Source organism: Athalia rosae, chromosome 2, assembly GCF_917208135.1.
Source record: "Athalia rosae chromosome 2, iyAthRosa1.1, whole genome shotgun sequence".
Classification (NCBI taxonomy): Eukaryota; Metazoa; Arthropoda; class Insecta; order Hymenoptera; family Athaliidae; genus Athalia; species Athalia rosae.
The window spans coordinates 26,395,493-26,422,556 of NC_064027.1; the positions used below are offsets into that span (position 1 = coordinate 26,395,493).

Genomic DNA, 27,064 nt, shown 5'->3' on the forward strand with positions numbered 1-27,064 from the left:
GTAAACACCGGTTTTTGCAGTCTCAAGCCTTTCAAAATGTCGGAAGATTCCATTGAACAAATGCCAACTTCGAGTCGTATAAATTCATTTTTAAATGCACGGTCTTCCTAATGAGACAGTCGGGATTCTTTTATTCCAGCAACTGCAGTTTTCTATCGGCTTTTCGGTTCGACTGTGAAAAAATCTGATAAATTGTTACAGGTTCTCGTGGATTCCACACCCTCCGTGTCTCTAGGATCCCCGATGTTTCAGGCTAACCGATCACGAAGCGACCCACTTACCGGCCTTACCTTTCTAGACTCACTACCGAACACTTCCAGGCTGAGGATTGAATATCAAATATTAATAAACCGAAGCAGTTGCCAGCGTACCCCGGATGAAACTGGCCCTGAACCCTTCGCCCTACTTTTTTTCGGGACGGCATAAATTTCTATGCCAGGCATCTGCGCGTCCAGCAGCTCCGGAAAGGGTAAAGCGACATTTCGTCCTAATTTTTGTTCGCCGTACGGGAAGGGTGAAGGAGGTAAATTTTATCCGTATATTAACGAGCGCGGATATCGCGATTCCATTGGTTAAATCCGGAAATTGGCGGCAACGTTCGCTAGCGAAATGTGGGTATCTGGGGTACAGCAGCTATACGCGTCGACAAGTAGAACCGCAACGTCTAATAGGCTGATTCGCATTCAACCTGCTTCGTACTTCATGGTCCATGTGCGGGAATGGAATATTGTCTAGATAAAGACATCTTTGTGTAGCATCGCCGTACCTACCTACGTGAGACAATAACGTGTCCTCGGGTTTGCACACCCGTAGCTACCATCTCAGGGATGTAACGTTGCGTCCGTTAAAAACCTCCTCTTTCTTCGCCGGCTTTTTAGCTTCTACTTAAGAGTTTACGCCATTCAATTTTCACTTCTTAAGAAGTTTTCAAAACTTCGCCAATAACGTTTCTCCGAAGGCCGGGCGGATTCCCCCGCTATACTCACTGGTACCGTGTACGCCACGTACGTACGTACGTACCTCCGATCACTCGGCAACTGAAAACTATTCCAATTCCATCTGAAAATAGGTGAAAATTTTCACATCCGTTTTAAAAACAATCAACAGTTTCAGCCACTCAACCCAAATGCAATAGCTTTGTTTTCTAATTTGTTTCGCCGCTTCCGACATGACCACCACCACCCCCCATTTTTATCGGGCTCTGGTTAGGAGAAGCACGGCACTGTTTCAGATTATAGATATACGGTAGCGCGATGTTCCAGAGCACGGAGCTTTGTCAAGACGCGTGAAGGATTCTCAACCCTCCTTGCTCGTCCCCCCCCCCCTCCCGGTAGGATCCGGCACATCAACCCTCCAAAGGTTCCGTTGCGTCGTTGTGTTGCGGCTTGTTTGTGCAATCCAAGCAGGTTCGTGGTGGCTGCTATTCGTACGTGATGTATATGTATGAGCTCCGCGTCTCTTTGTGTGTACACATGTATAATATATACGGGGGAAATACGTACGAAGAATTCGGGGAAAACAAAATAAGGATATCGCGGATCGAAATAATATTGCCTGGCTAAATTTAGGACGGAGAATTTATTAAGGAAATAGGGAGAATTGCCAATCGGGAGTTCTCCGTGTATGATATGTGAACGCGCGGGTTGATGGCGTTTTGTACGGTGATCGATTCCTTTCGGACGATTATTTTCAACGTTTCCCGATGGTTTTTCGATTACCCGTTTGGATTGTCCATGTGATATTCGAACACCCTCGTTGTCTGGTCAACACTCACCACGACTTTCTAAGCAATCCCGATTGTTCCGGAGGAATTCTAATGGTCCGTTTTCAATATATCCGAGAAGTCTAACGATTTTCGAAGGTTTTGAATTTTTCCAGCATCGAAAGCTCCCTAGAAAGCTCGTCGAAATTCACGTCGATCGAATTCAATAACAATGATCGTCATGCCCCGAGATACCGCGGGAATGCTGCTGACGTTACTGATCCCACAATCAGAACTTCAGTCTTCCGGAGTGTCTGCCTCGAGTGATGCCAAACGTGATATATCGAGCATTTCCGATTACGCTTCACCCTTAGTTCAAACAGCGATCGTCTATATCTGTTCAAGCGATTACAGTACACATATAGGCCATTCGATGTTCGGTACGTCGCGACGTACCGTAACTCCTGTATGCCATGTACACTCGGCCACTTGAATTTCGTCATTATATGAACAAACCTCATGACGTACGTACATCGTCATGAGGTAACCAACCACCCCGCTGCTGCAAAACAACCGCCATTAATCACCCGTACGACGGTCGTCTGGTCGACCACCCTAAATAACGTCACCGGGCAGCCAGTATCCGCGGAATCACGAAGGTGGGATTTTTTTAATACTTGTCAAGCTCAAAAAAAACTGGTCTACTCGTCTTCGACAACTGTCCAACGGCATTTGACCGAATCGAATGGCCGAGCCTGAGTCCGCGATTGTTCCCTTCGCGTGGGGTGGTTAAAATCAGATAAATGTCACGGAAAACTATGAGAATCTGAAAGTTTACGTCGTCGCTTGTATATCAACTTCCATTCCTATCAGATGAAGAGGATGCAAATGTAAGGGATCGTAGGGTACGAAAATTTGAACAACGTTTTTTTAGTCCATAAATCCGAACGTAACGCGATATTTTAGGGAAGGTGCCTAGGAACCAACACAATTGGGAAACGGCGGACATATCTCTTGGTGCGGTAGACACGTAAGAATGAACCCAGGAAAAGTGGGAATGTCGCTTCGAAGGTTGGGGGGGGGGGGAGGGGGATTGAAATGGGGGACGGATATCTTTATGCCAATCTGTCCGCCTATGCGAAGAACATGTAAATATGACGGTATACGCCATACACGGTGTAGCCGTTGGCTTGAAAATGTCATCGTTGGGTTTTCCGTGCGTATATAGGATACACACACTCGCAGCGTTCGGGGGTCTGACACTTTAAACGGGAATCGGAATATCGCCGAAGATACCGGAATCGAACTCGCCCGCCCCTATACACGTACACTGTGTACATTTCAACGAACCACCCAACGAATATGTCGCGCAAGATATCCGGTAATATAATAAAACCAAATACGTCTATCCCACCTACTCTTCCGTATCAGATATACGTACACAGTTCCCGGGATTTTATCATCCGTACAAAGATACATAAAAATCGAAACCCCGGGGCAAACTTCGTCCTCGAGGTCGTTGGTTATGGACGACGTATAAAAAACAGGCCTAATCAGCCACTGGAGCGAGGCATGTGGTTGTAACGATGAAAAATATTTTACTTTTTTTTTTTTTTTTTTAAAATAACATCTTTTCAATAATCATCAAACTATTCTCTATTTTTTTTTGTTTTTTTTTTTTGCGCACGCCCTTAGTTTTTTATTTCTATATTTGTCTATTTTTTTTTTTTTGTGATTCCCTCGTGAGCGAGCATCATTTTATTGTTTAGTGCCGATACACAGCGAGGGGAGCATAAAATAGCAGGGTGTAGGTATAGGTGTGAGGTTGGAAAATGAAGGTATGGGGTGGTGGTATTCTGATAATTTTCGCAGTTTACTACTTAGCTATTACAGCAGCACACCGCACCACCATTTCGTTTGCCCTTCACTCCGCTTCACTGCAGCACAACGTGTCCCTGGGGAACAATTGGAACAACCCTGTGGGGACGAAACGGGATGGTTATAAGAGAGGAGTATAGCGGCGGTACCACTTTCATAGAATGACCTTGGGCTACAAAAGGTCTGCAGTAATTTCCTACGAAGATACCTCAACGTTTCTAAAAAGCCGACTGGTCAATTTTACCGGTGACCTCGGTGAAATTCTAATAAAAATAGCCCCCTTTTTATTTTTCCCTCAAATCACCGAGAAAAGAAACACCTTTAATCGGTTGGGGGTGAAGATTTCGTGAGGGTACTGTAAAAGCATCGTCGTTTCTTTTTATCGCATACTTACAGATTAAATATCGTGAGAAATATTTGTCCGTTCGACATATGGCTCCTAAATCGTATTCAATCTGGAAAAAATCATACAATCATTCCCTGAGCGCCCGTTAAAGGAAATTTTCAACTCGAATTCGATATTATTAAAAACAGAAAAAAGCGGCATTGAAATTCTGTAAGCTCGCAGACAGCTTGCAGACCTCCATTAGTTTTTTCCCGTACCGACCTAATTTTTTTTTTTTTTCTTCAAATATGATATAAGTTTTGTGAAAAATGGATTCGCAAAGTCGATTCAAGCCTGATCTGTAGAAAAAAGTGAATTTCCAACCCTCGCGAACGCTTATAGAAGTTTGTAAAAAAAAAAAAAAAAACAGAAAAATGAAAGGTTATTTGGTAAAGGATGGTAAAGGTATACGAAAGTCGTCTCGAGTTACACTCGTGAGAACGCATTAGCTCGCACAAAGGAATTTTCCGAAAGCTATGAATTACTGTCACAAATAAATATCGACGACAATTTTCTTCTTTTTCGCAGAGTGGGTTGAGCGAAGTTAATTCGTTTTTAAAAATCTCCGCTCGTTCGAATCCATATTTCCATTCTAGTACGTCACGAAACGTAATGATATTTGCTGATAACGATTAAGAGAGGATTGGTAAGATAAAAAAGTCAACCGGATGAATATTAACTTCAAATTTTGATATATTTTTAATCATATGTGTATAATAATTATTTAATATCACAACAGTCAACATGCAACGATTATATAAATCACAGGTTAATTTTTCTTCTTTTTTTTTTTTGGTTTGCTTTGTTTTTCAAAATCTTACTTCTTTACAACATCTCCTTATCGATACGGTATAATTCATCGTAACACGAGTTCACATACAAAAATCTTGAGACATTTATATAAATAATATATACAGATTATATATCTTATACGTACGTACACAGGGTTGGTTTAATTTCGAAATAGGCGTAATAATAAAAAATAAATTTACAACATGTCATCTTTCTTAAATGTGAGTTTTCAAATTTTTATTGTCAGTTTGTGCAGGAAGAAAGAAAACCGACAACTTCGTCTAATTGGAAGTATTTAATATAGATACGTATGCTACATTTGCATTATAAAAGAAAGGAAATTTAATCTATGGATAACAATGCTAGTGATATAAATGATAACAATTGGGTATAATAAAAACCTATACGTTCATCACAGATTTTTATGTTTTTCATTTTTACTTTGCTTTGTATGTTTTGCGAATAGTTTTTTTTTTCATACTATGATTTAACGTTACAAACGATGTTATTCAAACCACCTGCATATATGGGTGTTTCTGATTGATGACAGATCGAAGAGAACAACAACAGAATACGTTTTCAATGATACTGATCATCGTATATAATATACCGTCATAAATCATTACGTAAGTTATTGATTCTTTTTTTTCTCTTTTTCATTTTTCGCAGATCCTTCAATGATTGTCTTAGTGTTACATTTTTCACGTGGATTACAACACAATAATATATACTGTGGTTACATGTATTGATATATAGATTCGTTATTCAACGTATTTCCCAAATATCTTTATCCAAATTTAATTAGAAATTACATAACTACGATGAGTATTGCTCTCTGTAGGCCTATAAAACGACTTGTGAAAAATATTTCACAAACACACATATTCGTACATGGGGAAGATTGGGACTGAGCAGAGTACCGTATAGTTCAATGAAAAAAGTCAGTAATAAAACAGGTATGGAAGATCTAACTTTCTCAAATGGAAAATATAAATGCGAATACGCCGTTATTCTGAACGTACAATTTTTCCATCGATTTGATATAATTTTATGGTATTGGTATGTACGTGTTAGCAAAATTCATCTAAGCCACGGTATTTCGCTTCACTTATACATACTTTTTTTTTTTCATAGCAATCGCGTTCGAAGGATTTTAAATGAAGCCATCAGTTAGCAACTGTGCTTTTTTTCGTCCCTCGTCATTATTGAATTTGATTTTCTCGGTACAGTACTAAAAACCCTGTCAATTACGTATGTCTTATTGTTAGCTTGGCTTCAATTGATTGTCTTGAATTATGTTTTTCAATAAAAAAAAAAAAAAGGAATAAAAAAATCCGCGCGTGGGCGCTGCGCCTCATGATTGTCCATATAGTTTGAGTACATTATTAATAATTGTTATGAATTAGAACAACGTATATATGTATATAAATCGTATATTTATTGCTAGTACGATATGCAGTTCTTCGGTAAATATGTATTTACGCTTTGATTGGAAAGGAATAATTTTTCAATAGGGTCCAAACAAAAAAAACTTCGTTTCTAGAAGACTAGGTGGCTTTCGAAAATTGTGAAGATATTCATTGTCAGCCGAATATGATGTTCATATTCAGAATGAAAAATTAACAACGTACGAATTCTAATCTTCGCCGCATGATTCCTTTCCTCTTTCGGATGCTGAATCACATTTTTTTTCAACCTGCGCTTCGTCAACAGCGTCTATATCGTCTCCAGAAGTTTCAACGTCGACTTCGGTGAGGTTTTCCAACTCCGGTTCTTCCAATAAAGCGTCAGTCTCTGCAGGTCCCTCCGTTGAAATTCCACTTCCTTCGATATCGACGGTGTGACTGTCGTCGGAAAACTCACCCCGACTACCGTCAGTATCGAGGGAAGTTGTGGTAAAATATTTCAGTTCATATTTCTCCAGCCCTTCGGGTACCGGCTGGGTTTGCGTATTGAGCGAAAATCTGCTACATTGAGAATCGCTCCTGTAGTGCTTATCGAAGGACCGTCTCCTGTTATCGTCTGATCTTGAATGGTACAATTTACCGTGTCGGTATCTACGTCCGGTTTCTGCTGTATCGGCACGGGGTCGAAATTCCGGTTCCAGACCCATTTGACCGTGAACCGCACTAGGTGTACAACCGCCGCTACAATTATCGACGGCATATTTGTCGCTAGTACATTTCCTGTAATCCTTTTTACGAAAATCAGGAGATTTTTTGCAGTCCAAACTCGCTTTTCTATAGCCCACCGGTGTCCTGTCGACTTTTCTAATATCGCCGCCGATTCGATCCAGCGACATTTTACGAAAATTTGGCGACGAGATTTTCCTAAAATCTTTGGGACTTCTTTTGAACTCGAGCTCCTCGAGCATTCTTATATCTATGGAGTTCCTTTTCCGGGATATAAAATCGTCGGGATATTTGAATCCTTGAAATTTTCCAAGGTGGATCGGCGCCACCGATCCTTTTCGAATATCTACTTCCGCGTCGTCGTCGATCTTCGTTTGCCTCAATAGCTGATGTCTTTGAGCGGTGTCCGAGCGGTCCTTTATTTTTAGGGTAACGGGCCCTTTGTTCGGAATGTGGAGATCCATAGCCATCGAAACTTGACTTTCTGATATTTTATTATACTCCAAACTTTCCCTGCTACTTATGTGCGGATTATAACCGGCGTTGTCCACCGACATAGCGTGTCTCTTCAGAAGTTCTGCGTTCAAAAGTGCGCATCCGGTGTACCGATTGGTTTTTCTTCTCGGCGAATTTTTGAGCACAAGATTCGGGGCACTGGGACTCTTCTTCAATGACTGCGAGTTGTTTTTGTCTTGTAGATGTTTCGAAAACTGCATCAGCTCGGCTGTTAACTGTTTTCTCGATACTTCGTGCGTCGAGGGACTCGGACTCCGATGAACACGGAATAGGCCCAATTGATGGTCCCACCTGGTCGTCTGACACGATGTTGAACGCCGACTTCGCTGTTTGCTATTTTTGCAAGGCGTATTCTGGTTGAAACGGAAACGAGCTGGCACTACTTTTGCGGCACTATCGCGGGCCTCAAACGTCATCACGCAGGCGGCGACAACGATAAAACCTGAAATGTAAATTTCATCGTCAAACTTCAATTTTCAATTGATTAAATTCACTTTTCTTTCTTTCCTTTTATTGCGATCCGTACGGTTTGTCACTTTTGATCAATATTCAGACACAGGTATCGTGATAAAATGCGAGAATTTTTCACATACATCTGGAATAATTCGATTGATCAGATAAAATTTTAACAGATGTAATTCCAATAATTCACACAACTTTACTTGCTGATTAGATGTTATCGACTTGGATTATTCAATGAAACATTTCTTTAAATAAGAACTTTTTCTCCCATCTCATGTATCAGCCTCCATAGCTCAGGGGTTAGAGCACTGGTCTTGTAAACCAGGGGTCGAGAGTTCAAATCTCTCTGGGGGCAGCTTTTTTTTTATTTCATTACGAAGTTAATTCTTAAAGAGATTTTGATATTTTTCAACTTTTGTTAGAAAATTAAAAACATTTCGTATGAAAATAATATCGTTCAAAGAGATATGTGAACCGTTTTAATCCAAGTTATTCAACTACCACGTTGTATCTCTCGCCTCGTCATTTTAAGCATTGAACCACCCATTTATTCAGTCAAGTCTAGACACACGTTTGAAATGGAAACGCAATCACACTTAACGGGTTTCAAATTTATATGCCGTGGATTCTATTTCAATTGATGATGTGTAGCTACGTACACATACACGAACGTTATATGTATAGCGTTATGGCTATGGGAACATAGCAACTCACGGTTATCGATTATACGACACAAAGTTGCGTCTGTGTGTTGAAAATTTCCGAGGCTATATCCATTATTACAATCTACACTTGCGACATTATTGTTAAAGTTGTTATTATTGTTTTGTACTTCAAATCCACGTTGCAACGCGTAGACAAAGGTATGTGTATAGTTTGAAATAGAAAAAAAAAACCAAGCACGTGCAGACTACGTTATACTACACATGGTACAGGTATCTATAACATACGGTACACGTAGCGAAACCCGCAGCTGAAACCGATACGATAAAAAAACACACGCTGTACGAGAAAATCGAGGTTGTTAAGAAAAGTGATGATTTATTCATGATTGAATCGATACTCGTTTTTCCATGTTTTTTTTTTTTGAGTCAGTTCGCTCGTTCAATTTGCGGCGACTGATTGAAAATGTAACGCACAGCGTCTCCATATGCATTCGAAAGAGTAGACGAGCTTACAATTTTCCAGCCTCTTTTATCCATATGATGAAGTTTCTTTTTTTATTTTTGGTTTTTCATTTATTCTAAACAGTGACGTACCTCCAACTCCCATAACGATCGGTCCAGCGTAGCTCAAATTGTTCAAGTGAAAACCTCGCGACTCATTTTTCACTCGGACCGTCAAGTTCCCTCGGATTTCCTGCGCCATTGAGAGCTGGTCCGCATAATATCCTATTGTTGAGAGAAAAATAAAAATGAAGAGAAATTAACCAATCGATAATGACCAATTCGTCGATAACCAGTATAATGGTTATCGATAATCATGAGAATGAAAAGAAACGCCACAATTTCTTCATTTCTATTCTACTTCGCTTTATATTTGGTGAGTATATCATATGGTGCGAGGTGCATATTGTGTACGTACATAATGCGATAATTCAAGATTGTGGAGATGAGAAAAAAAATGTTAAGCCGTGATTATTGCCTTACCGATTGTTGCCATGCAAGCTCCCAATAGCATCAGTAAAAGTCCGATGCCAAGAGCTTTGCAAGCGTGCCATAAACAGCGTGTCGTTACCTTTCCTCTAACAACCTGATGGCAAATAAAAATTTCAAAGCCGAATTAACGATCAATAAGATTAATCGGAAATTCATCATCCATTCTTGAAGTAAATAACTTTGGAAAAATGTTTTTCAGTTTGAATAAGCAAAATAAAAGAAGGACTCGCCACGTCGCGATAGACGAAAATCGGTTAACATTTTTGCAGCGTAAAATATCCTCACTGTCCCCTGAGAATTTATTTTCTATGGAATTTGAACAAATATCGTGTTCCAGCGGGACCCTCGGGTTCTCTTTTGATCCCTTATACACCCTTGGTTCCTTTCCATTTATCTGGAATGACTTGAGGATCCTTTGTCGTTGAGATTTTTACGTTTCATGGGCGCAGCTAGATATCGAATAGTACGTAGAAGCGTACATATATATATATATATGTATTTGGGTACGTTACATACATGCATTATATATCATACAGATTATGTACTATGTGTATGTACGTACATTTTAGTACATACGTACCTACTTTCCGATCAAATAGGAAAACGATAAGTCGATTGAGGCTCCTTTTGTCTACCTGCAGAGCTCTCTAAAAATCAGAAAACCCGGATTTTCACCATTAAGGTTGTACTCTTTTTCTGCTATATTCGTCGACCCTGAGATAAAAGTTTCAGAATTTAAAATATACGTCACGATGTGAAATATTTTTTTCGTAAAAACCTACCTACATCTCACCAGCCTGCAGACTTAAATATTTTACAAATAATATACTATTCATACCGATCGCTTTTCATCGTACGTGCGCGAATCGGATAAGAAAAAGAGAATATAGTATGAAAAATGTTTTTTTTTTTAAATATGGCAAAATTCAGCAGGTTCAATTTACCCTTTTTTTCATACGAGCAAATAGGCGATGTATGTACAAAAGCGTGTTGAGCGACTACAAAGCTGGTGGGTGGCAGGGAGTATTATGGACCCTCCATAATAATAAATCTAAAGCCACACGCCATATAGATATGTGAAAAAAGAAAAATATATTATATTATATTCACTAAATGTGAGCTAGGGTAGGAATATTTTTTAATATCACATCTAAACCCAGAAATCAATGCTCAGTTCGTACGAAATTTTTTTTTTTTTTATAACACCATGATCGAGGACTGAATGTTTTTCCGCTTTTCTTGTTATTCGAACCTAGACGAATATTTTCTGTTCAATTCAATCTTTTTTTTGCATAAATGAGCTTTGATTCTTGGGATCGGGTAAGAGTTTAAATTAAAAGATATGTACATGGCTACCTCGAAATCTTCCCACCGTAAATATATTTAAGTAATGAAGCAAAAACCGCTAGAAATCTCAGATCTTCGCAACCGCAACTCTACTCAAACGATGATGTAAATTCTCATCATCTAAAATAATCTCTATTTTCAAGTTCATTCTTGCGAATTCCATAGCAGAAGCAATTGACGAATAAGAATATAATAACTATAGTAATAAGAAGACGAAATATATTAGTAATTTTCTGAATTTGAAATTCAAAATTTTCATCAAGGCAAGAATTTTTTTCACCAAGACCTTATTTTCATAATTTCTCCATTCTCTTATTCGCTTTATTTAGAATAAAATACGGGGAAAGGACGAGTAGAAAATTATGTAACATTTTATTATTCATTTTTTCTTTCCTAATGATAAAGATTGACGTGCAACTGTAACTGTGTAATCAAACTATAATTGTATTATTGAAAGTATAATAGCGTATAGATGTATATTTTTGTTGGACAATTTTAGGCGTGACAAAATGACATGTATTTCTATTTTTATTTCGCGTACTGTAATGCTACAGCGATGATGATTCCAATATAATGTTCAATGTTAGTGAAAATCACAACGGTCGCGACTGATTAATCCCAGGAACTTTGACTTCAAAAAAGTTCAATTCTCTACGCCGACCAATTCAATTCCTATAAGCCTTCGAAATTACTTTATACGAGGAACAAGAAAATTTCTCTGTCAATATTCGTTTGGAAACTCAAACGAATCGATAACGTGCTAAAAATTTAAGGAGCGGGAACGCGTACGGTCGTTTAGATTACACAAAAATTCGACGTGACAAAAAATTAATCTTCGCTTACGTTTGATACGAAATTAGAAAAAAAAGAGAGAGAGAACGTAAGAAAAAGGATGAGGAGAAAAAATTCAATTACACAAAGCCATAGCCATGGCCTTGCCCACCCTTTCATATTATATCGTTCTTTAAACACTTTACTCCCTTCTCCTTTTTTCTCTTTTTTTTTCTTTTCTCTTTACCTCCTCGTCTTTGTTACGTGCTGCATGTACTCTTGATCCGGTTTTTCACCGCCATTATCCAACACTCGTCAAATTTTTTCGAAAGCCTTTTTTTCACCATTCTCTTTATATCAGGCATTCCCAGATCTTCAAGGTTTCGTAATTTTTTTCCCTTTCGAGCAATAGGTTTGACCCGCAAAAAACGGAACAAAAATCTTGTTGAATTTTTTTTCAATCCACGAGTTATTAATAGATGAACGAAAATGATGAATTTGAAAGAAAACAGGAAGCCTGCAGCGTATTTTTTATTTTTTTTGTCACCGTTATTCGATTTTTTTCAATTGTGTTTTTGCTTTTATTCCGACATTTTCTCCACTAAGAATCGTGAGCTTCGAATATAATAGTGGTAGGAAGCTCTAACGATGGAAAGTGCCTGACTGGTTCCTTTTTATTTTAATTTTTCCTCTCGTCTATCGCTTTTTCTTCATTTGCTATACCTTTGATTTTTTTTTTTTTGGTGATTAAGTTTTTATTAACTATACGGCGATCGAAACTCGGATCAAAAGTTATAATCCACCCCCTCCTTTTGGAAATCGAAAAACCAAAGCAGTAAAAAAGCAGCAACAAAGTAAAATGCTTCAACTGATCTGTTTACTCTTCGATGCCATATTATTATAGCTTTTCTATGATCTGGGCCAACAGCTAATCGGAATTTGGAACTTTAAATAAATATTTACAATCATCGTCTTAATATATATTCAAGGAACAAAAAAAAAAAAAAATTCAGACAGTTGTGTAAAAAGAGACAAGCCTTCCGAAAAAACATGAAATAAAATAAGAAAAGATAGCGGAATTATTATTATCGATAATAGTTAATCATAATTTACTACACATACCTGTACATTCCACTGTGCACCGGGAGCACAAGCTCTTCTTTGAGTTCCCTGCCAATAAACTCCTGATCCTTGGGGCATTGCGTTTATATTCCTATAAAAACCGATCATATTATAATAAAGTGTATGATAACGTATCATGGAAATATTGGTTTTAATCAACGCTTTAAACAACGACACGGCGATGTACATACTATAATGTGTTGTAAAGTACATGATGAACACCCTCAGACGTATAATTTATTTCTTTTCTCGTTTAACCGCTCCGAATTAATGATCTTGTTAGTGCTCTCCTTATTCGCTCCAACGCTCCATTACAATAGAGTGAAATGATCCTCATTTTTTTTTACATTCTTCACCGACAGACGGTCTTTTTACTTTATTACAAACCGTGAAGATCATGCGAGTTATATCGTATTTATTTTTGCAGATTTAGAATGTGAGAAAAAAAATTACAATCACGTATAATCTAGAATTTTGAACTGACTTTTTGCCAGCTATTCGTTGAGTTTTGCTTTTTTTCTCTTGAAGATTAAAAAAATCTGCTATCTATTTACAGATTACAAAGATAAACTTTATTTATTTATACGAGAATCAGAGGTAGGAAATTTCGAAAGTTTGAACTATTCTAGGCCAAGTCTTGAAGGGATCTCACCGGTCCCGGATGTTATAAACGGCTTTTTACTGGAGATTACGGATTTATACATACGGGATTATTCTCGCACGAATAAATGAACTCAGGTTAATAATATCTAATGAGTAATGATCAAGGATCGATCTTCTCAGCCGCTGCGCGATAGGTATATGTACATGTGAAATATACCTAATGGCTGTTCTATTTTTTCCACCAACACAGCTGCGTATAATAGCGGCACGTTCGGATCGCTGAAAATAATGTCATCATCGTAGATAAATGATTTAAATTCATTTTTATGACCTACTATCTTTTCTAATGTACAAAATTCTCTTATGGATTATTTTTGGTCACGTGTATATGCTTCTACCCCCGATTGCATAACCCTCGAGAGATCAACACGCGCCTTCCGGTTCCACCTGATTACCTAGAATTTATTCAACATCCGGTTCCGACATTCATAAGCGTACATTAAATTATCCTGAACATTATGGCGTGTAAAAATTAAAAAAAAAATGTATGGAACATTGTCATATAATGTTGGAAATATTTTCAAAGATTTGTGTTTGTTATCCATAATAAATTTCAAAATCTGATCAAAATTGTACATACCTTTGAAATTACGTTTGTGACCTAAGCTTGAACGGTCGTTTCAAATTTTACGTTATTATATTATGAACAAAATTGAAAACTTATCACATGTTTTATGATTTGTATACGGTATAATTATCGGTAATAAATGTACTACTCTTATATTTGATTTTGATTTTCCTTTTTTTCCCTCATGCAGATTATACTTTTACGTTTAACACAACTGTATAGATCGAAGTTCTATTATTAATATTAGAAAGTCGAATCATTGCACTTTCTTAGTTATCATTCTCGTTACGATTATTTATTTTTTCATCCTTATTATGTATTTTGTCATCATAACTTCAGTTGTGACATGCGTATTTCAATAATTTGTGGATTGTCGCCGTTTTTTATGCAATAAATAAGAATAATTTGAGAGTATGATTGAATGCAAATAATAATTTGATGCCAGTGTAACAAAACAAATAAATTAATATTCATAGGCGATCTTCAAGTTTGCATATCTGCAAATAGTCAAGATGATTGTTTGCATAGTAATTAAACACCATTACTTGATTTGTTTCTCATCACGTTATTTTGTCACCACGTAAAAATATAACTTTGATAAGAAAAACCATAATGGATTGCACCTTGATTCACAAAAAAAGAGAACAAAAATTTCAATAACTACTTCAAAACAGAAATCACAAACTAAGCACTACTCGCTTTTGTTCGTTTTAAATTATTGAAAATTTATTCGATTATTAATTTAGTTCGATACATTATTAATCGGTAACGATTCTTTGTTTTTGTTCGGAGACACGCTTAAAAATGACGAAGAAGCATCAGGTAGTAAAAAAATATGAGATTCGTAGGATGATAAATCGGAGAAAATAATGGCGGGATTGATGAACTGCACTTGAATCGGGTCTCGCGTTTTTACTCTGACAACAAAGTGCAGTATGTGTAGCGTTATATTGGTATTAGTGGCTAACAGACAACGAGTTATCCTGGGGATGTTGTACGAGGGAGTGTCTCCCTCATCACCTGTTGGTTCGCGTACCCCGTTTTGTTTCAGGGTAGTGACGGCGAGGTAAACGAGAAGAGAAGGAATCACGTTGCTATGCGCAAACGCAAACGCAGATCAATGTGTTATATTCCATACTTGATGCCTTATATCAACCCGAGAATTCTGAGCTCAAGACGTTTTTATGGAAAAGTCTGTCTCTCCAATTGGATTAGATTTACTGTAGGACTCCTGAAATCGTCTCATGTCCAACCCTTTCGGAATAAAACCCATTCAAATTTCGATGATCAACCACAATTGATGGTCACAGCATCATAACAATTCTCGTAATGGTGCACCTTTTTTTTTTTTTGTTTTTCAATTTCATCGTACCATTTCAGTGGAGGGATTTTACTTTCAAACTAATCGTAGTTCCAGCTGCTCAAGTTTTACAGATGCTTGAAGATTTTCTGTGCGGCGTCGATTATTATTACTTGAAACTTTACGGCCTCTATAAGCGCCTCATTTTACCTAATTGAGCTCCTTTAACTGTTGAGGCATCATTGTGCGGTTCCCGGTTGCCTGGAATGAATTATACATGGAAAAATGGTCAAATTAAAACGAAATTATGTGGCCAGTTACCATTCCATTCGTTTCTTTTTTTCACCCAAACTCTAATTGAATTGTGATACACTTTATTCTATTTCAGTTGTAGAAACAAATTGCAGAACTTCAGTAACTGTTTTCCAATTTTTTTATTTCTACCTACATTGGATTTGTTTTAAAATTTGAGGAAATTTTGAAAATTGAGGCAAAACTTCTTATGATGATCTGCAGTTTTTCAACAGTTGATAGAACAGATTTCAATGATAACAGGTTCCGAGGGTACAAGTCATGTAGTAATACGTCTGGTTTAAATGTGCATTCAACAAGTGTTGTATTTCGGACTGCTCTGTTCAGGCGCATGGTGATAATGTCGTAGGCGCTTGCGTGGAAAAAACTCTATGATTTGAAGCTATAGGTTTTCGAGAAAATTAACAATTTCGATTTCTTAAAGTGGTCGTACGGGAAATGGCAGGAATAGCGGTTGATAGGGATAAATTTTAGTCCAAAATTGAACTGCGAGAATTTATTTCATGACACCGAATTACTACACTGTCGCGTTCAATTTCACATCACATTACAATATACTTCTTTGCCAGAATAAAGTAAGAATTATAACTTCTTGAAATCTATGTTTTATTGTGGAAAAAACGAGAATTTCCTTCTAAATAAATATTACTTTAAAATCTGTAATAATATCAGGTAATCACAACAATTATATTGCACAGTGAACAGTAATTAGATAAGTAGTTCCACCAGGGACACACATTTAAATAAGAGCATTGGAATTACTATTATCATTAGTGAAAATATTCATCTATAATGAGCTATTGGCTATCAAGAACAGCAGCTAGCTCCTTAACTTGATCCCTATTGGCATGCATGAAGGCTTTAGCTTCCCATATCATGTTTACTAATACTTCATCACTTCTCTCGTCCATTGCGATATCAGATGACATTTGCGGATTAAATCTGTAATAAGGTACTCCAATCATAGAACACCATGTTCTCGCTCTATCCACAACTCTTCCATCACTAGCGGTTGCTTGATCTACCAAGAGGGTACCCAGTGCTGACATTCCCATAGCCAGTTTTGCTGTATCCCAAAGACTCTCAGGTCTAAAAACATCAATATCCGTCAACGGGGACACAGGAATCAATCCAGTTCCCAAAGAAACCACTACAGTGACAGGCTTGACTTCGTTCTCTCTTCCAACCGCTCTTAGAGCGAGATTATATTCGTGAATTTCCGTTAGGGCGTCGAGCGTTGGATTATTTGCGATCAAACCTCCGTCCAGAAATCTTCCAAATGCTCTGAAATATGAGGGCGCTGCACCAGTAGCTCTTGCCGCCCGCCACATAAGTTGTTTATCTGGCTTTGGAGTCTCACGAAACTTTCCGCTGGGAGGGACCTCCAACAAAGTACTCGGAGAGTCGTAGTTTCTGAATAAATGTAAATCGACGGGCTTACGATCAGCCAAGACTCCGCTAATCATCAATTTCGGCTGTTTTACGTCTGCCATTACAGTCTGCTCTCCTAATGCAGTTTTCAGGATATTCTCTAAGCCCTCACTAGAGTAGGGACGAGATCCGACAAAAGCATTATCTTTTATACGGAAATACAGTGCTTGGCACTCCTTCAAACTTTTACCAGTTGCCAATCCCAGCCCCAAAATTCCCCCTGTAGAAGTTCCTGCGATCCAATCAAAGCAGTTAACCACAGGCTTATTGATAACAGATTCAATCTCGAGTAACGTCTGCACCAAAACTAAACCACGGATTCCACCACCATCCAAACACAGCAATCGTCCACCTTCCACTTTCTTTTCTCCTTCCATGGCAAGCTTTTCCATCCCGGCAACGTAAAGCATTTGATCTAAAACGGTCCTTGGAACAGCAGATGGGGGTTCAGGTGGCGCTTCTCCATTAAAATTTTCACTGAATCGGCATCCTATGTGACATCCTTCCATATAAGGAGCGCATCGTAGGGCTCCAACGGCATGTAAAATATACAACGTTTTAAGACCCTCAGGATTATTTTCGATGCTAACGAGATGCCTTGCAGTTTCTCTTTTATAATTAGTGGCATTAATGTCAGCCCCGAATCCTAGAAGGGCCTGAACAATGGCAGGAGTGCCGTGAGTGATTGCTATATGTAGCGGAGTATTCCCTTCCTTATCAACCATATTGACCGATGCCATGTGACTGAGAAGAGCGACGGTACAATCTAGTCGTTTTCTCAAAACCATGATATGGAGCGCAGTTCTTCCATCAAAATTCAAAGCATCAATATCACAATTTGTCTCTATCAGTGCATCGATTACTCCTCTACTGGGTGACCAGTGTAAAGGAGTTCCTCCAAACTTCATATCTTGAGAATAAAATGCGTTTGGTTTGTCATGTAAAAAGTCCCCAACATATCCAGGGCTGGTTGGTTCACCATCAGTAGGTGGTATATTCACATCAGCCCCAATCAAAAGTAGGGCTTTAACACATTCCGGTTTATCTGCCAGACAAGCGACATGCAGTGGTGTTTGGCCATTGTTGTTTCTGGAGTTTAGACTATTAGGAAGCCCTGCACCTAGTGTAAGGATTATATCTTTCGAAGTGTCTGCAGCATAATGATAGACGGTATTAGCGTTATGGTCTAAATGCTCTAGTGAACTTTTAGCCGCCACTAGCATCTGCACGAGTCTCAGGTTATTCGACTGAACGGCAACCTGCAAGGGTGAGATTCCTGTGGCACGGTCACTGCTGTTTAGGTGACTGTTGACTGCAGCATAATTGAAAGCATTGTATAATGTGAGATGGGCTGCAACATGAGCTAAAGTCCATGTTGGATGATCAATGAGGATATCGCAGAGCCTTCGAATCCCATTAGTATTGCACAGCTGAAACAAACAGTGAAGATTCAAATAGTAAAACAATAAAACAATAAAATAACTGAAAGAGATTTGTACCTCTTTGGAGATTTGGACAAGGACGGGAACTTTGTCCTTGTAAATATTAAAGCGATGTTCCGCTGGCTCTATGGTTTCAGACCGGAACAAGCTGAAAATATGATAATGATAGGAAATGATGTGACATCATGGTTTCTCAGAACTCCGCTACAAATGTGATAAATCTTTTCTCATTGGTGTTATAATACAAACCTGTACGCCTGGTGGGTGGTCTCGGTATAAGGTCTGTGTAGAACAATTTCAAATTTCTCTTTCTTCGCGTGATCGGGTCCATATAAAACTATACCATCTTCTCGACAACATATTGTGCGATTTCCATACTGCTCTGGTTTAACTTCTAGGATTTTATCAGGTTGATTGGCGACACCAAGAATGTTCCGTAGTACCACACCAGAAGCAATGGCTCCTAGCCATGCCATTTTTTTTTATGACTATAGACTGAAGACTGGATTAATTGATATCAATAAACTTAGTCTGATTTCTTCGATCTGAGTTGCTTGGTGCTTATTGAGTGTTTTGAGACAACTTGCCACTTGATTTAAGGTTATCTTCGAGTTATTCGACGTACTTGATTCGAATTTTTGTACGATTTGTCATTCTGATTAAATTCAAAGTCGAACTGACGCATGTATAATCAATTTACACTAATGTTTGTAAGTGTGACTCACTTGAAAGTCTGTACTGCACTCAAATGATGATACCTCAACAAGAATAAATTTAAGAATGACAGCTTCTCAACGCAATTGTGAACATAATAAGCTCCGTTGGTGACGGATGCATGTTCGAGATTTTGTCAGGTTTTAAACGAAACTTCTTCTGTTTCAGACTCACAAATGGAAGTGGTTTCATATCCGCAGAAGATAGGTGGGTTTTACCATATATTGATATTACACCATACACAGTACAAAGTACAATTTATACAGCGACTATACAGTACACAACATATTTGAAGGTCAATGTTCATAGAATTCATCTGAAAGAGTACGGTGCGTTTTATTTGCTATGTTCTACGCAACAAGAAATTATGAATTCCTGTCAACGGCGGTAATATTTTCGAATCCGCTGTCAAAATAGTGTGTGAACGGAAGTCGGTCTGCAGAGCGTCAATCCAGCGTCACTCCAGAACGTATGCGTTTAAACTTAGCTTCTGACGTTATATAGATAAAACTATCACTCTTCTTCCAATTCTAGGTTTGACAGACCAGCTAACCAGTTACTGGCATCAGTACCAATCTTCAGTCAACGCTGGCATCAAATTCACGGATTAGTAACATTTTAAAAGAATTTTTTTATTTCCGGTAATGGTGGAGGATCGCTATAATGGTCGCCAAGAGCGAAAGCGCTGATTATCAACATTATTTTTGACCACTTCAATGTTGTTGATAGAACTATCGTTCGGAAGCATATGTTTGGAAAGTTGGAAAGCTTTAACGCCAGATGTATCATAAAATGTTCCGTTCAGTCACCGTTTCCGCAGTTCTAAGCAAAAGATGATGATTAATAACGGTTCTTCCGCAAGATTCGTCGAGGTACCCGCGGCTATGCCATTCAAGGTTTTTTTACTAATCTTCAAAGAGAAGGCCTGTTATTTGTTCGTAATAGTTTTGTGATATCAACTATGGAACTTCAACATCGAAAAAAGTACATGTAAATTCGTTATCGTCTGGGGCCATATATAGACATACATATACCAATAGTTTTGATTAACATTCATCGAATAGTAAATTGCATAGACTGGCTCATTGGGTAACAACAATGTACAATTGTTGTGACTCAATTTCCAGACTCACATGACTATTTGATACCCGAGTAACACAAGTAAGACTGCAATGGACGCATTTCAGAAAATCGTGATTAACTATTGGCGCCATTTTTGTCCGACGAATCCTTGATTTCATCAATTTTATGGAAATTAATTCTGGGAACGGTTACTTTCGGAAATGGCCAAGCAGTGTTAGGATCTATAGAAACTGGATATAGAAATCGATTAGTTATTTCTTCCAAACTTTGACCCCAAGAACTATTCAGAATGAAATCCATCGTTGCTCCATCAGGAAGCAAAGGATGTCCATCCTCGTTGAGAGCCTCAAGTTGCTCGACCATCATCGTCTAAAATATTTAATTCAATATAAATGCATTTTGAAGTGATTTTATAGCGTTTATTTCGATAATTAAAGCAAAACATAAAACGAAAAATATGGAGTAGAATATAGCTGTTACATGATTTTTATTGCTGAGAAGTCTGAGCTCTTTGTAAAATTTGTATAAGTTGATTAGCGTCGTTTCATAAATTTTTGAAGCATTTTCAAAATGGTCTTCAAGGCAAACGCGACCCTTTTCTCCTTCTGGAACTTCTGCCCAATTCACCTGAGATTGGGAAGCCTTTCTAGCGTACCATTTGTCAAAAAATCTTCCCACAACTTCAACTTGTATAGGAAAACATTTAGTTTGTCCAATCAAATGTGAACATGTTATAAATAGGTGTCGACAAAGTTGGAAAATTTCCTCTTCTGGTGCTTCGATTAAATGCACCATACAATTTGGGTAGACCAGAAGTAAACCCGTAATGAAATCTGAAGAAATATTGTACTCTTTCGTCGATGTATTCAATGACTTCAAAACATTCTCACTAAACTGGCTTTTCATTTTCGCACAGTAAACCAATCTGCAAATGTCCGAAACCCGATTTCCCTCCACGAAATTTAACATCGACTTTCTCTGAGGCGCTTCCATTGTTGTTTGCTGTTGTCGAGTTGTTGTTTGATCAATTTGGAACAGTAATATTCCAATAGTCAGAAAAGTTGACGGGTAAATGATTTCTCACAGTGCAAACGCAAAAAGTTTAATTTTGGGTATTACAAAGTTGTTAAAGTCTGCCAATCAAAAAATGTTCGAAATATTTAAACGTAAGTACCGCAGAAATGCGATCGTCTGTTGTGCTTTTCACATGGAAAGCACTGTCCAAAAAAGTCCCTAGAATTGCTATTTTTTTTTTTATTGGTCACAAGTGACGTGACGTGTAGCTGCGTCCATCGTATTTTGCCTGCTGGTGCATCGCTACCTTTGAAGAACAGAAAGGAAATGTTAATTAGGTTATGAGTGGAATTCCAGAGTTGATAATAACTCAATTAAAATAATACAGATTACCAATAATAATCGGTACGAGATAAAATAAATAGGGAAAGTAAATATGTCACGAACTAAGTCCGACAAAAATGGAAACACTACCTCAAAATCTGAAGCCAGCGTTTGGACACGAGCTATTACTGCAAATTCCGAGTGGCCTGACAAGGTGCTTAAAAATTTACAAGCCTGTCATCAAGTTCTAACCTGTCTATTCTTCCTTGTTGCAGGAAGAGTTTCTCGATGTCATTTATTGGTCGCGACAAGCAATTGGCATTATAGTCGGAGTTGGATGGGGATTGATTCCTTTAAAAGGATTTATAGCCCTATTATTGTGCGTAGATTTATATCAAGTAAGCTAATGGAAAATTAAAAAAAAACTAATTCAAGTAACTTGTTCGTTGCTCTAGGTTTTTCTTAGTTAATGCTGGCGTATTGTACGTCTACTTTAGTAATTTTCAACAAGTCGATGAAGAGGAATACGGCGGTGCTTGGGAACTAACCAAAGAAGGATTTATGACATCATTTGCTGGCTTTTTGGTAAGTATAAAAACCCTTAATCTATATCTTATTATTATTTGAATGTGTCAATTCTTATGAACTGTGTTGTACTCTTACAAAAACGGTATGGTAACATAGAAATATTCGTAGTAATCAGAAGAATAATATCCCTTGTTACTGCCACTAGGTAACTTGGATAATAATATATTCAGGACTCCACTTTGACTGACGTTATTTGGTACAAAAAACTGCTGCTCAAGAACCTGCCAAACAAACAGTGAGACATCATATAGTGTAATAATAATCTGTACAATGAATAGAAAGGAAAGAACAGATTCGTTAAATTTAAACTATTTGCTATTTATTATTATGAAAACGCTAATAATGGAGATAGTAGTAAAGCATTTTTTAATAAACTCTCAGGTAATTAATTGAGAAAATAAATGAAGAAACGAATAGGTGAGCCATAAGTGAATGATGTATAAGTAATTGATTAAGTACGTAAGGCAGTATAAATGTTAAAAACAACGGAACCCTTGTACAGCAATATTTCACGTATTATTAATACGTGAATACCTCATCATAAACACATTTCACACAGTTTATCAGAATTATGAGCTTGTTCATTAATTCACCCAGAGTGCAAGAAATCCACTGCTTCCAGTTTCCATCTTTCACTTCACAGACAAATGACAAATTTCAGAAATCTGAAATTTGATAATAGCCGATCACCCTATCATGAGCCGCTTGCGTCCGCGGGCCTGTACTTCTTTGTACTTGATCAGAACGTCTTTCATGTCTCTCGACTTGCAGAATTTTTGATAGTTCCTTAAAATCTCAAAAAACAATTTGGGCACTTCAGAATGCGCACTTGACAAAGCTCTCTCCAAAACGTAAAGGTCTACAGCCTTGTCTTCAGCGGTCGATTCTACATGCGCTAGTCCAAAATCTATCAGAACTATTTCCCCTGAAATGAAGTATTCACAATGATGATTCGTCACGGTGATTTATCAAAAAAATTTATTCACCTTGGAATTTTTCAACGTCCTTTTTGCCTTCATTTTCTTTCTTTTTAGGATCTTGAAAATTTCTCAGGAGCATGTTCGAAGTAGTAAGATCCCCATGGATTATGTTTTTTGAATGCAATCGTGCGACAACAAGTCCGATTTCCTCTGCCAAGAAGTTTATCAAATATTCGACGTTTTCTTTGTCGGATATATTTTCGTCTATAAACTCCTTGAGTGTTACAGCGTCGTCTATGTACTCCATGTACATACGACGACGTTTAAAATCAACGAGAAATAACGCGGGGGTTCTCACACCTAGATATTCAGGAAGCAAACATTTTTTATCATCCATCATCAAATTTTACAAAAATATTTGATCTTACCAGCGGCTTTAGCGCGAACAATAGCGCGTGCTTCGCCTTTTGTTCTATCCTTAGTCAGCATCGTGTCCAGATCGGGGTGTCTATATTTTTTTACAAATCTTTCTTTGATCAAAGCAGATCGCCCGAGATAAGTTCCTTTAAACAAACGAGCCTCAGCACCCTGTTTTATGATTTCGAAGCCGGTTATTGTAGGCTGATCTTGATCCATTGTTGCCTACGATTGAAAATACAAATTATTTGTGCAGCATTTTCAACCGTCTCTATAAGTTGCCACTGCTATCTCCCAATCCTCCATGAGACAAACTGACAATGAGCGCTAGAACGTTCATCTCGCGACTTTGTAAATAGTTTTTGGAAAGATATCTCAAGAATTTAAAAAATCTCAAATCATCAAACAATTCAAAAAAAGTGAACAAAAAATTCTCGCCCTTGCTCCAAGACCGCGAGCGAGCTATTGCGGGAAAAATGAATCCGGCAGCTGTGTAGGACTCGCGATATAAAAATCAGTGGGCGAACGCTAAACACCGGGTAGATTTTTTCAAATACAAAAAGAAAATCTCCAACCCTTGTTAATCGAAAATCTGGCTGCGCGAAAATTCTTTCTGTGCAATAATGAGAAAGAGTTTCTGCGTAGCCACTACATGAGATTCGGGCTCTTGCTCAGTCGCTCAATCGTACTGGAAGAATGCTCGTCGTCCCTGATTCTGCTGCTGGTATAACTAATGGTCAAAGTAGCTCTTCCCGTGCTAGCGCTAGCGTTGGGCGAATGGATCGTTACTGTGCGTCCTGCGCGCTAATCGCTATCCCGCCGCTATCTGCTGCGCTAGTATTCGCCCGTGCTTCGCTCAGACCGGTTTTGCGTGTTTCATTAAATCCTCTGATACAATATCGCGAGGCAACAGTTTTTGGACAGAAAATTAGGATGAGAGATGAAGTGAAAATGGACGCGAATCGCCTGATAGCAGAAGTCTACAAAAGACCCGCGCTATGGAACCAAAGACACATTTCTTACCACAACCGAGAAGTTACTAACAGGGTTTGGATGGAAATTGCCACGATTTTCAAACTCCCACGTACGTATTTTAGTACATAATAATGTCATATCTGCATATTCTTTACTTTTCTCATTTTGAATCAATTTTTTCTACACAGGCAACGCTGTCGCAGGAATATGAAAGACCAAAACACGACGTTAGCCCGTCTCTTATCTATAATCAGAAATCAAATCACTGCAAATTCAAACAGCATATCTTCTGCAATCAATTGTCACCAGTTAATTTTGGATCTTTTTTTTATATCAAAATACGTACAAAAATTTGCCACCGTTTTCTTTACAAGTTCGTACTCAAAAACGAACTAGTTTCATTGAGCAACTCTTGCAAAACCAAGAGAAGCTAGTTCAAATCTCTCCTAGCAAGTTGAAGCCTGGTTTGCGCTCGCCTTACTTTGTGCTACAAATACTTTCGAAAATAGGCTCAAGGGTCACCTATGTGAACACAGATGATTGTTTACTAATTGTAGGTCTATTTCGCTTTCCCTGGATATTTTTCATTACGTATAAATCGAAACAAGAGTTGTCAAAATAAAATGAGTACCGATACACCGACGTATACGATCGGTAACAAGATGACCTGGTCGAGTCGATTTCGAGCAATTTTTCAAATTGTTAAGTCAGATTATTTTGTAGAGGAAAACAACTTGTTTTGGATGTTGACTTGGATTAGTGTTTGAAACAAATCACCTAATGCGAGCCTGCATTAGGAAGTAAGCGGGGCGAAGATGGGTAATCGCGCATTTTCAATTCATGCAAAATGTATCATTGCATCGATACGAGATATAATTGGCAGCAATTAATCCATCACTTTAGCAAATAATCCTCAAGATAGTGTAATTATTAGGCCACGGTCTATGAAGAATGAAATCAAATGCGTAAGCTGCAGGGTGTAAACAAGAGAAAAAATCGGTTTTCGAAAAAACTATCATTATACCTCGTCTGGTTCAGCAACTTATCATGCAGATGTGAACTACCAAAAACGCAAAACTCAGTTATAGGATAAACTGAATTAATGTAATTTGAAATCAGGGCGAAAAAAATCATTTTGCGCTTCGAAATTCGTATACAGTCCGCCATTATCTTGTTACAAATAACAACAATGCCGCGAGAGCATTTGCAGCATGTGATTCATGTTGGACTTTGAATGCATTGGTTCGGAAAAGCGGTTTCAAAATTAGGTACTATTATTAATATAATAAGATTCATTGCAAAGAACAAATAAACCCAATGCTCAGCTGACCGCTGTTGGATATGTGAAAGAAATATAGTAAGTTCTCTAACCTCTTGTTTATGAGAAGGTAGTTTCGGCCTCGACAAGTATAAATTCAATTCTGATGAGACGGGCATGAACTTCGTCACGGTTTTGATTTTCAGTGTTGCCACCTTGTGAAATTCGACCTAAGACCGCGGATCTCCAATTTTCAAATTATTTACCCGCGAATATATTTGAATTGTAAATAATCAATACCGGTCTTTGTTAACAGAACCAGTCCTGAAGGCAAAATGGAAGGGTTTGCGGGACACATTTCGAGCTGAATTGAAGAAGGAGCAAGTTTATCGTAAAAGTAAATATCATAGAAACCGTCCTGTCTGGATACACTACAAAAGCCTGCAGTTCCTGAAGGAACAAATGCTCCCCCGTCCTCCGATATGGGAAAGGAATACAAATCGAGAAAGCGGTGAGGAACACGATGCGAATGAAAACGAAAATTTGCACCCAGGGGATGGCCAGGAATCTCTTGCAGAACAGATGATGTCTGCGATCGACGAAAACAGTTCGTTAAAAATTGATTCCATCGGCCACATAGACGTTAAACAAGAACCAGCGGATAATTTTGAGAATCTTGAATTCCAAAACGTTTCACAAGATTTTTCAGAAAATGAAATGATGCTGCAAAATATTTCTCCGGAGCAAGTCCTTATGGGAGCTGGTTCAGATTCGAACGTACATTTGAGCATTGATCCCCTAGAAGGAGGAAGGTGTGATGACAATTATTATTTTTTAATGAGTTTACTTCCGCATATTAGAACGTTACCAGCCGAAAAAAGAATGTGGCTGAGAATTCAGATGCAGGAGTTGGTTTATCGAGAAGTTTATAAAAAAAATGAAACGGAGCAGCAAGGATGCAATGCAGCAACAGCAAAGAATTCATGAATCATACTATATCATACACTCTCGATAAAGTGTAAGACAACTTTGTGACGGACAGTGAGAATTTTTTTACTTTTTAAATTAATAGACTTGCTGTATATATTGCCATAGTATTAAGAAAAGATAATATTATATTGGAGATTCATTATGAGCATGTGTAAAAAAGCATTTGAGAGTTGCTAATCTCTAGAAGCGTTGTCATTTTAACCCCCTGTGATAAACGTCTGTAAACATAGTATGTACGTTTTTATGTCCAAAATAAACATTAAGTTGCATTTTCTAAATGGTTTGTTAAGTCTCTCAAAA

General features: G+C 37.9%; 6 protein-coding genes and 1 non-coding gene across 12 annotated transcripts; 3 read left to right on the top strand and 4 right to left on the bottom strand.

The window, feature by feature from the left end:
• Nucleotides 1–4,643: 4,643 nt before the first annotated feature.
• On the bottom strand, nt 4,644–15,059 carry LOC105687762. Of its 5 annotated transcripts, none has more exons than XM_012403636.3 (5): nt 14,009–15,059; nt 12,766–12,856; nt 9,517–9,619; nt 9,127–9,258; nt 4,644–7,847 (listed from the first exon to the last, which is right to left on the bottom strand). In XM_012403636.3, exons 2-5 carry the CDS (start codon nt 12,841–12,843, stop codon nt 6,394–6,396), a joined length of 1,767 nt encoding a protein of 588 aa, XP_012259059.2. In that variant the 5' UTR covers nt 12,844–12,856; nt 14,009–15,059; the 3' UTR covers nt 4,644–6,393. The 5 variants fall into 5 exon arrangements, with proteins under 5 accessions (XP_012259059.2, XP_048505320.1, XP_048505319.1 ...); XM_048649363.1 differs by lacking the exon at nt 14,009–15,059 and adding an exon at nt 13,586–13,890; XM_048649362.1 differs by lacking the exon at nt 14,009–15,059 and adding an exon at nt 12,957–13,575.
• Trnat-ugu lies at nt 8,150–8,222 on the top strand. The gene has a single exon. It is a non-coding gene; the product is annotated as a tRNA-Thr (tRNA).
• A 1,032-nt stretch (nt 15,060–16,091) lies between the features above and the next one.
• Nucleotides 16,092–19,421, bottom strand: LOC105687833 (85/88 kDa calcium-independent phospholipase A2). The gene is made up of 3 exons (XM_048650162.1): nt 18,731–19,421; nt 18,539–18,629; nt 16,092–18,469 (listed from the first exon to the last, which is right to left on the bottom strand). The coding sequence occupies exons 1-3, from the start codon at nt 18,955–18,957 to the stop codon at nt 16,406–16,408; spliced, it is 2,382 nt and encodes a 793-aa protein (XP_048506119.1). The 5' UTR covers nt 18,958–19,421; the 3' UTR covers nt 16,092–16,405.
• Nucleotides 19,422–20,391: 970 nt separating this feature from the next.
• Nucleotides 20,392–21,320, bottom strand: LOC110117103. Its single transcript, XM_020853366.2, has 2 exons — nt 20,759–21,320; nt 20,392–20,647 (listed from the first exon to the last, which is right to left on the bottom strand). The coding sequence occupies exons 1-2, from the start codon at nt 21,269–21,271 to the stop codon at nt 20,393–20,395; spliced, it is 768 nt and encodes a 255-aa protein (XP_020709025.2). The 5' UTR covers nt 21,272–21,320; the 3' UTR covers nt 20,392.
• Nucleotides 21,321–21,582: 262 nt separating this feature from the next.
• LOC105687832 (respirasome Complex Assembly Factor 1) lies at nt 21,583–22,773 on the top strand. Its single transcript, XM_012403740.3, has 4 exons — nt 21,583–21,830; nt 21,892–21,995; nt 22,072–22,201; nt 22,350–22,773. Exons 1-4 carry the CDS (start codon nt 21,729–21,731, stop codon nt 22,389–22,391), a joined length of 378 nt encoding a protein of 125 aa, XP_012259163.1. The 5' UTR covers nt 21,583–21,728; the 3' UTR covers nt 22,392–22,773.
• On the bottom strand, nt 22,349–26,016 carry LOC105687831 (EKC/KEOPS complex subunit Tp53rkb). Its single transcript, XM_012403739.3, has 5 exons — nt 25,888–26,016; nt 23,553–23,766; nt 23,191–23,484; nt 22,798–23,129; nt 22,349–22,425 (listed from the first exon to the last, which is right to left on the bottom strand). The coding sequence occupies exons 1-4, from the start codon at nt 25,951–25,953 to the stop codon at nt 22,891–22,893; spliced, it is 813 nt and encodes a 270-aa protein (XP_012259162.2). The 5' UTR covers nt 25,954–26,016; the 3' UTR covers nt 22,349–22,425; nt 22,798–22,890.
• Nucleotides 24,327–27,042, top strand: LOC105687830. 2 transcript variants are annotated; one of them, XM_012403738.3, is made up of 2 exons: nt 24,327–24,625; nt 26,091–27,042. In XM_012403738.3, the coding sequence occupies exons 1-2, from the start codon at nt 24,475–24,477 to the stop codon at nt 26,759–26,761; spliced, it is 822 nt and encodes a 273-aa protein (XP_012259161.3). In that variant the 5' UTR covers nt 24,327–24,474; the 3' UTR covers nt 26,762–27,042. The 2 variants fall into 2 exon arrangements, with proteins under 2 accessions (XP_012259161.3, XP_048506155.1); XM_048650198.1 differs by lacking the exon at nt 24,327–24,625 and adding an exon at nt 24,742–25,784.
• Nucleotides 27,043–27,064: the final 22 nt, after the last annotated feature.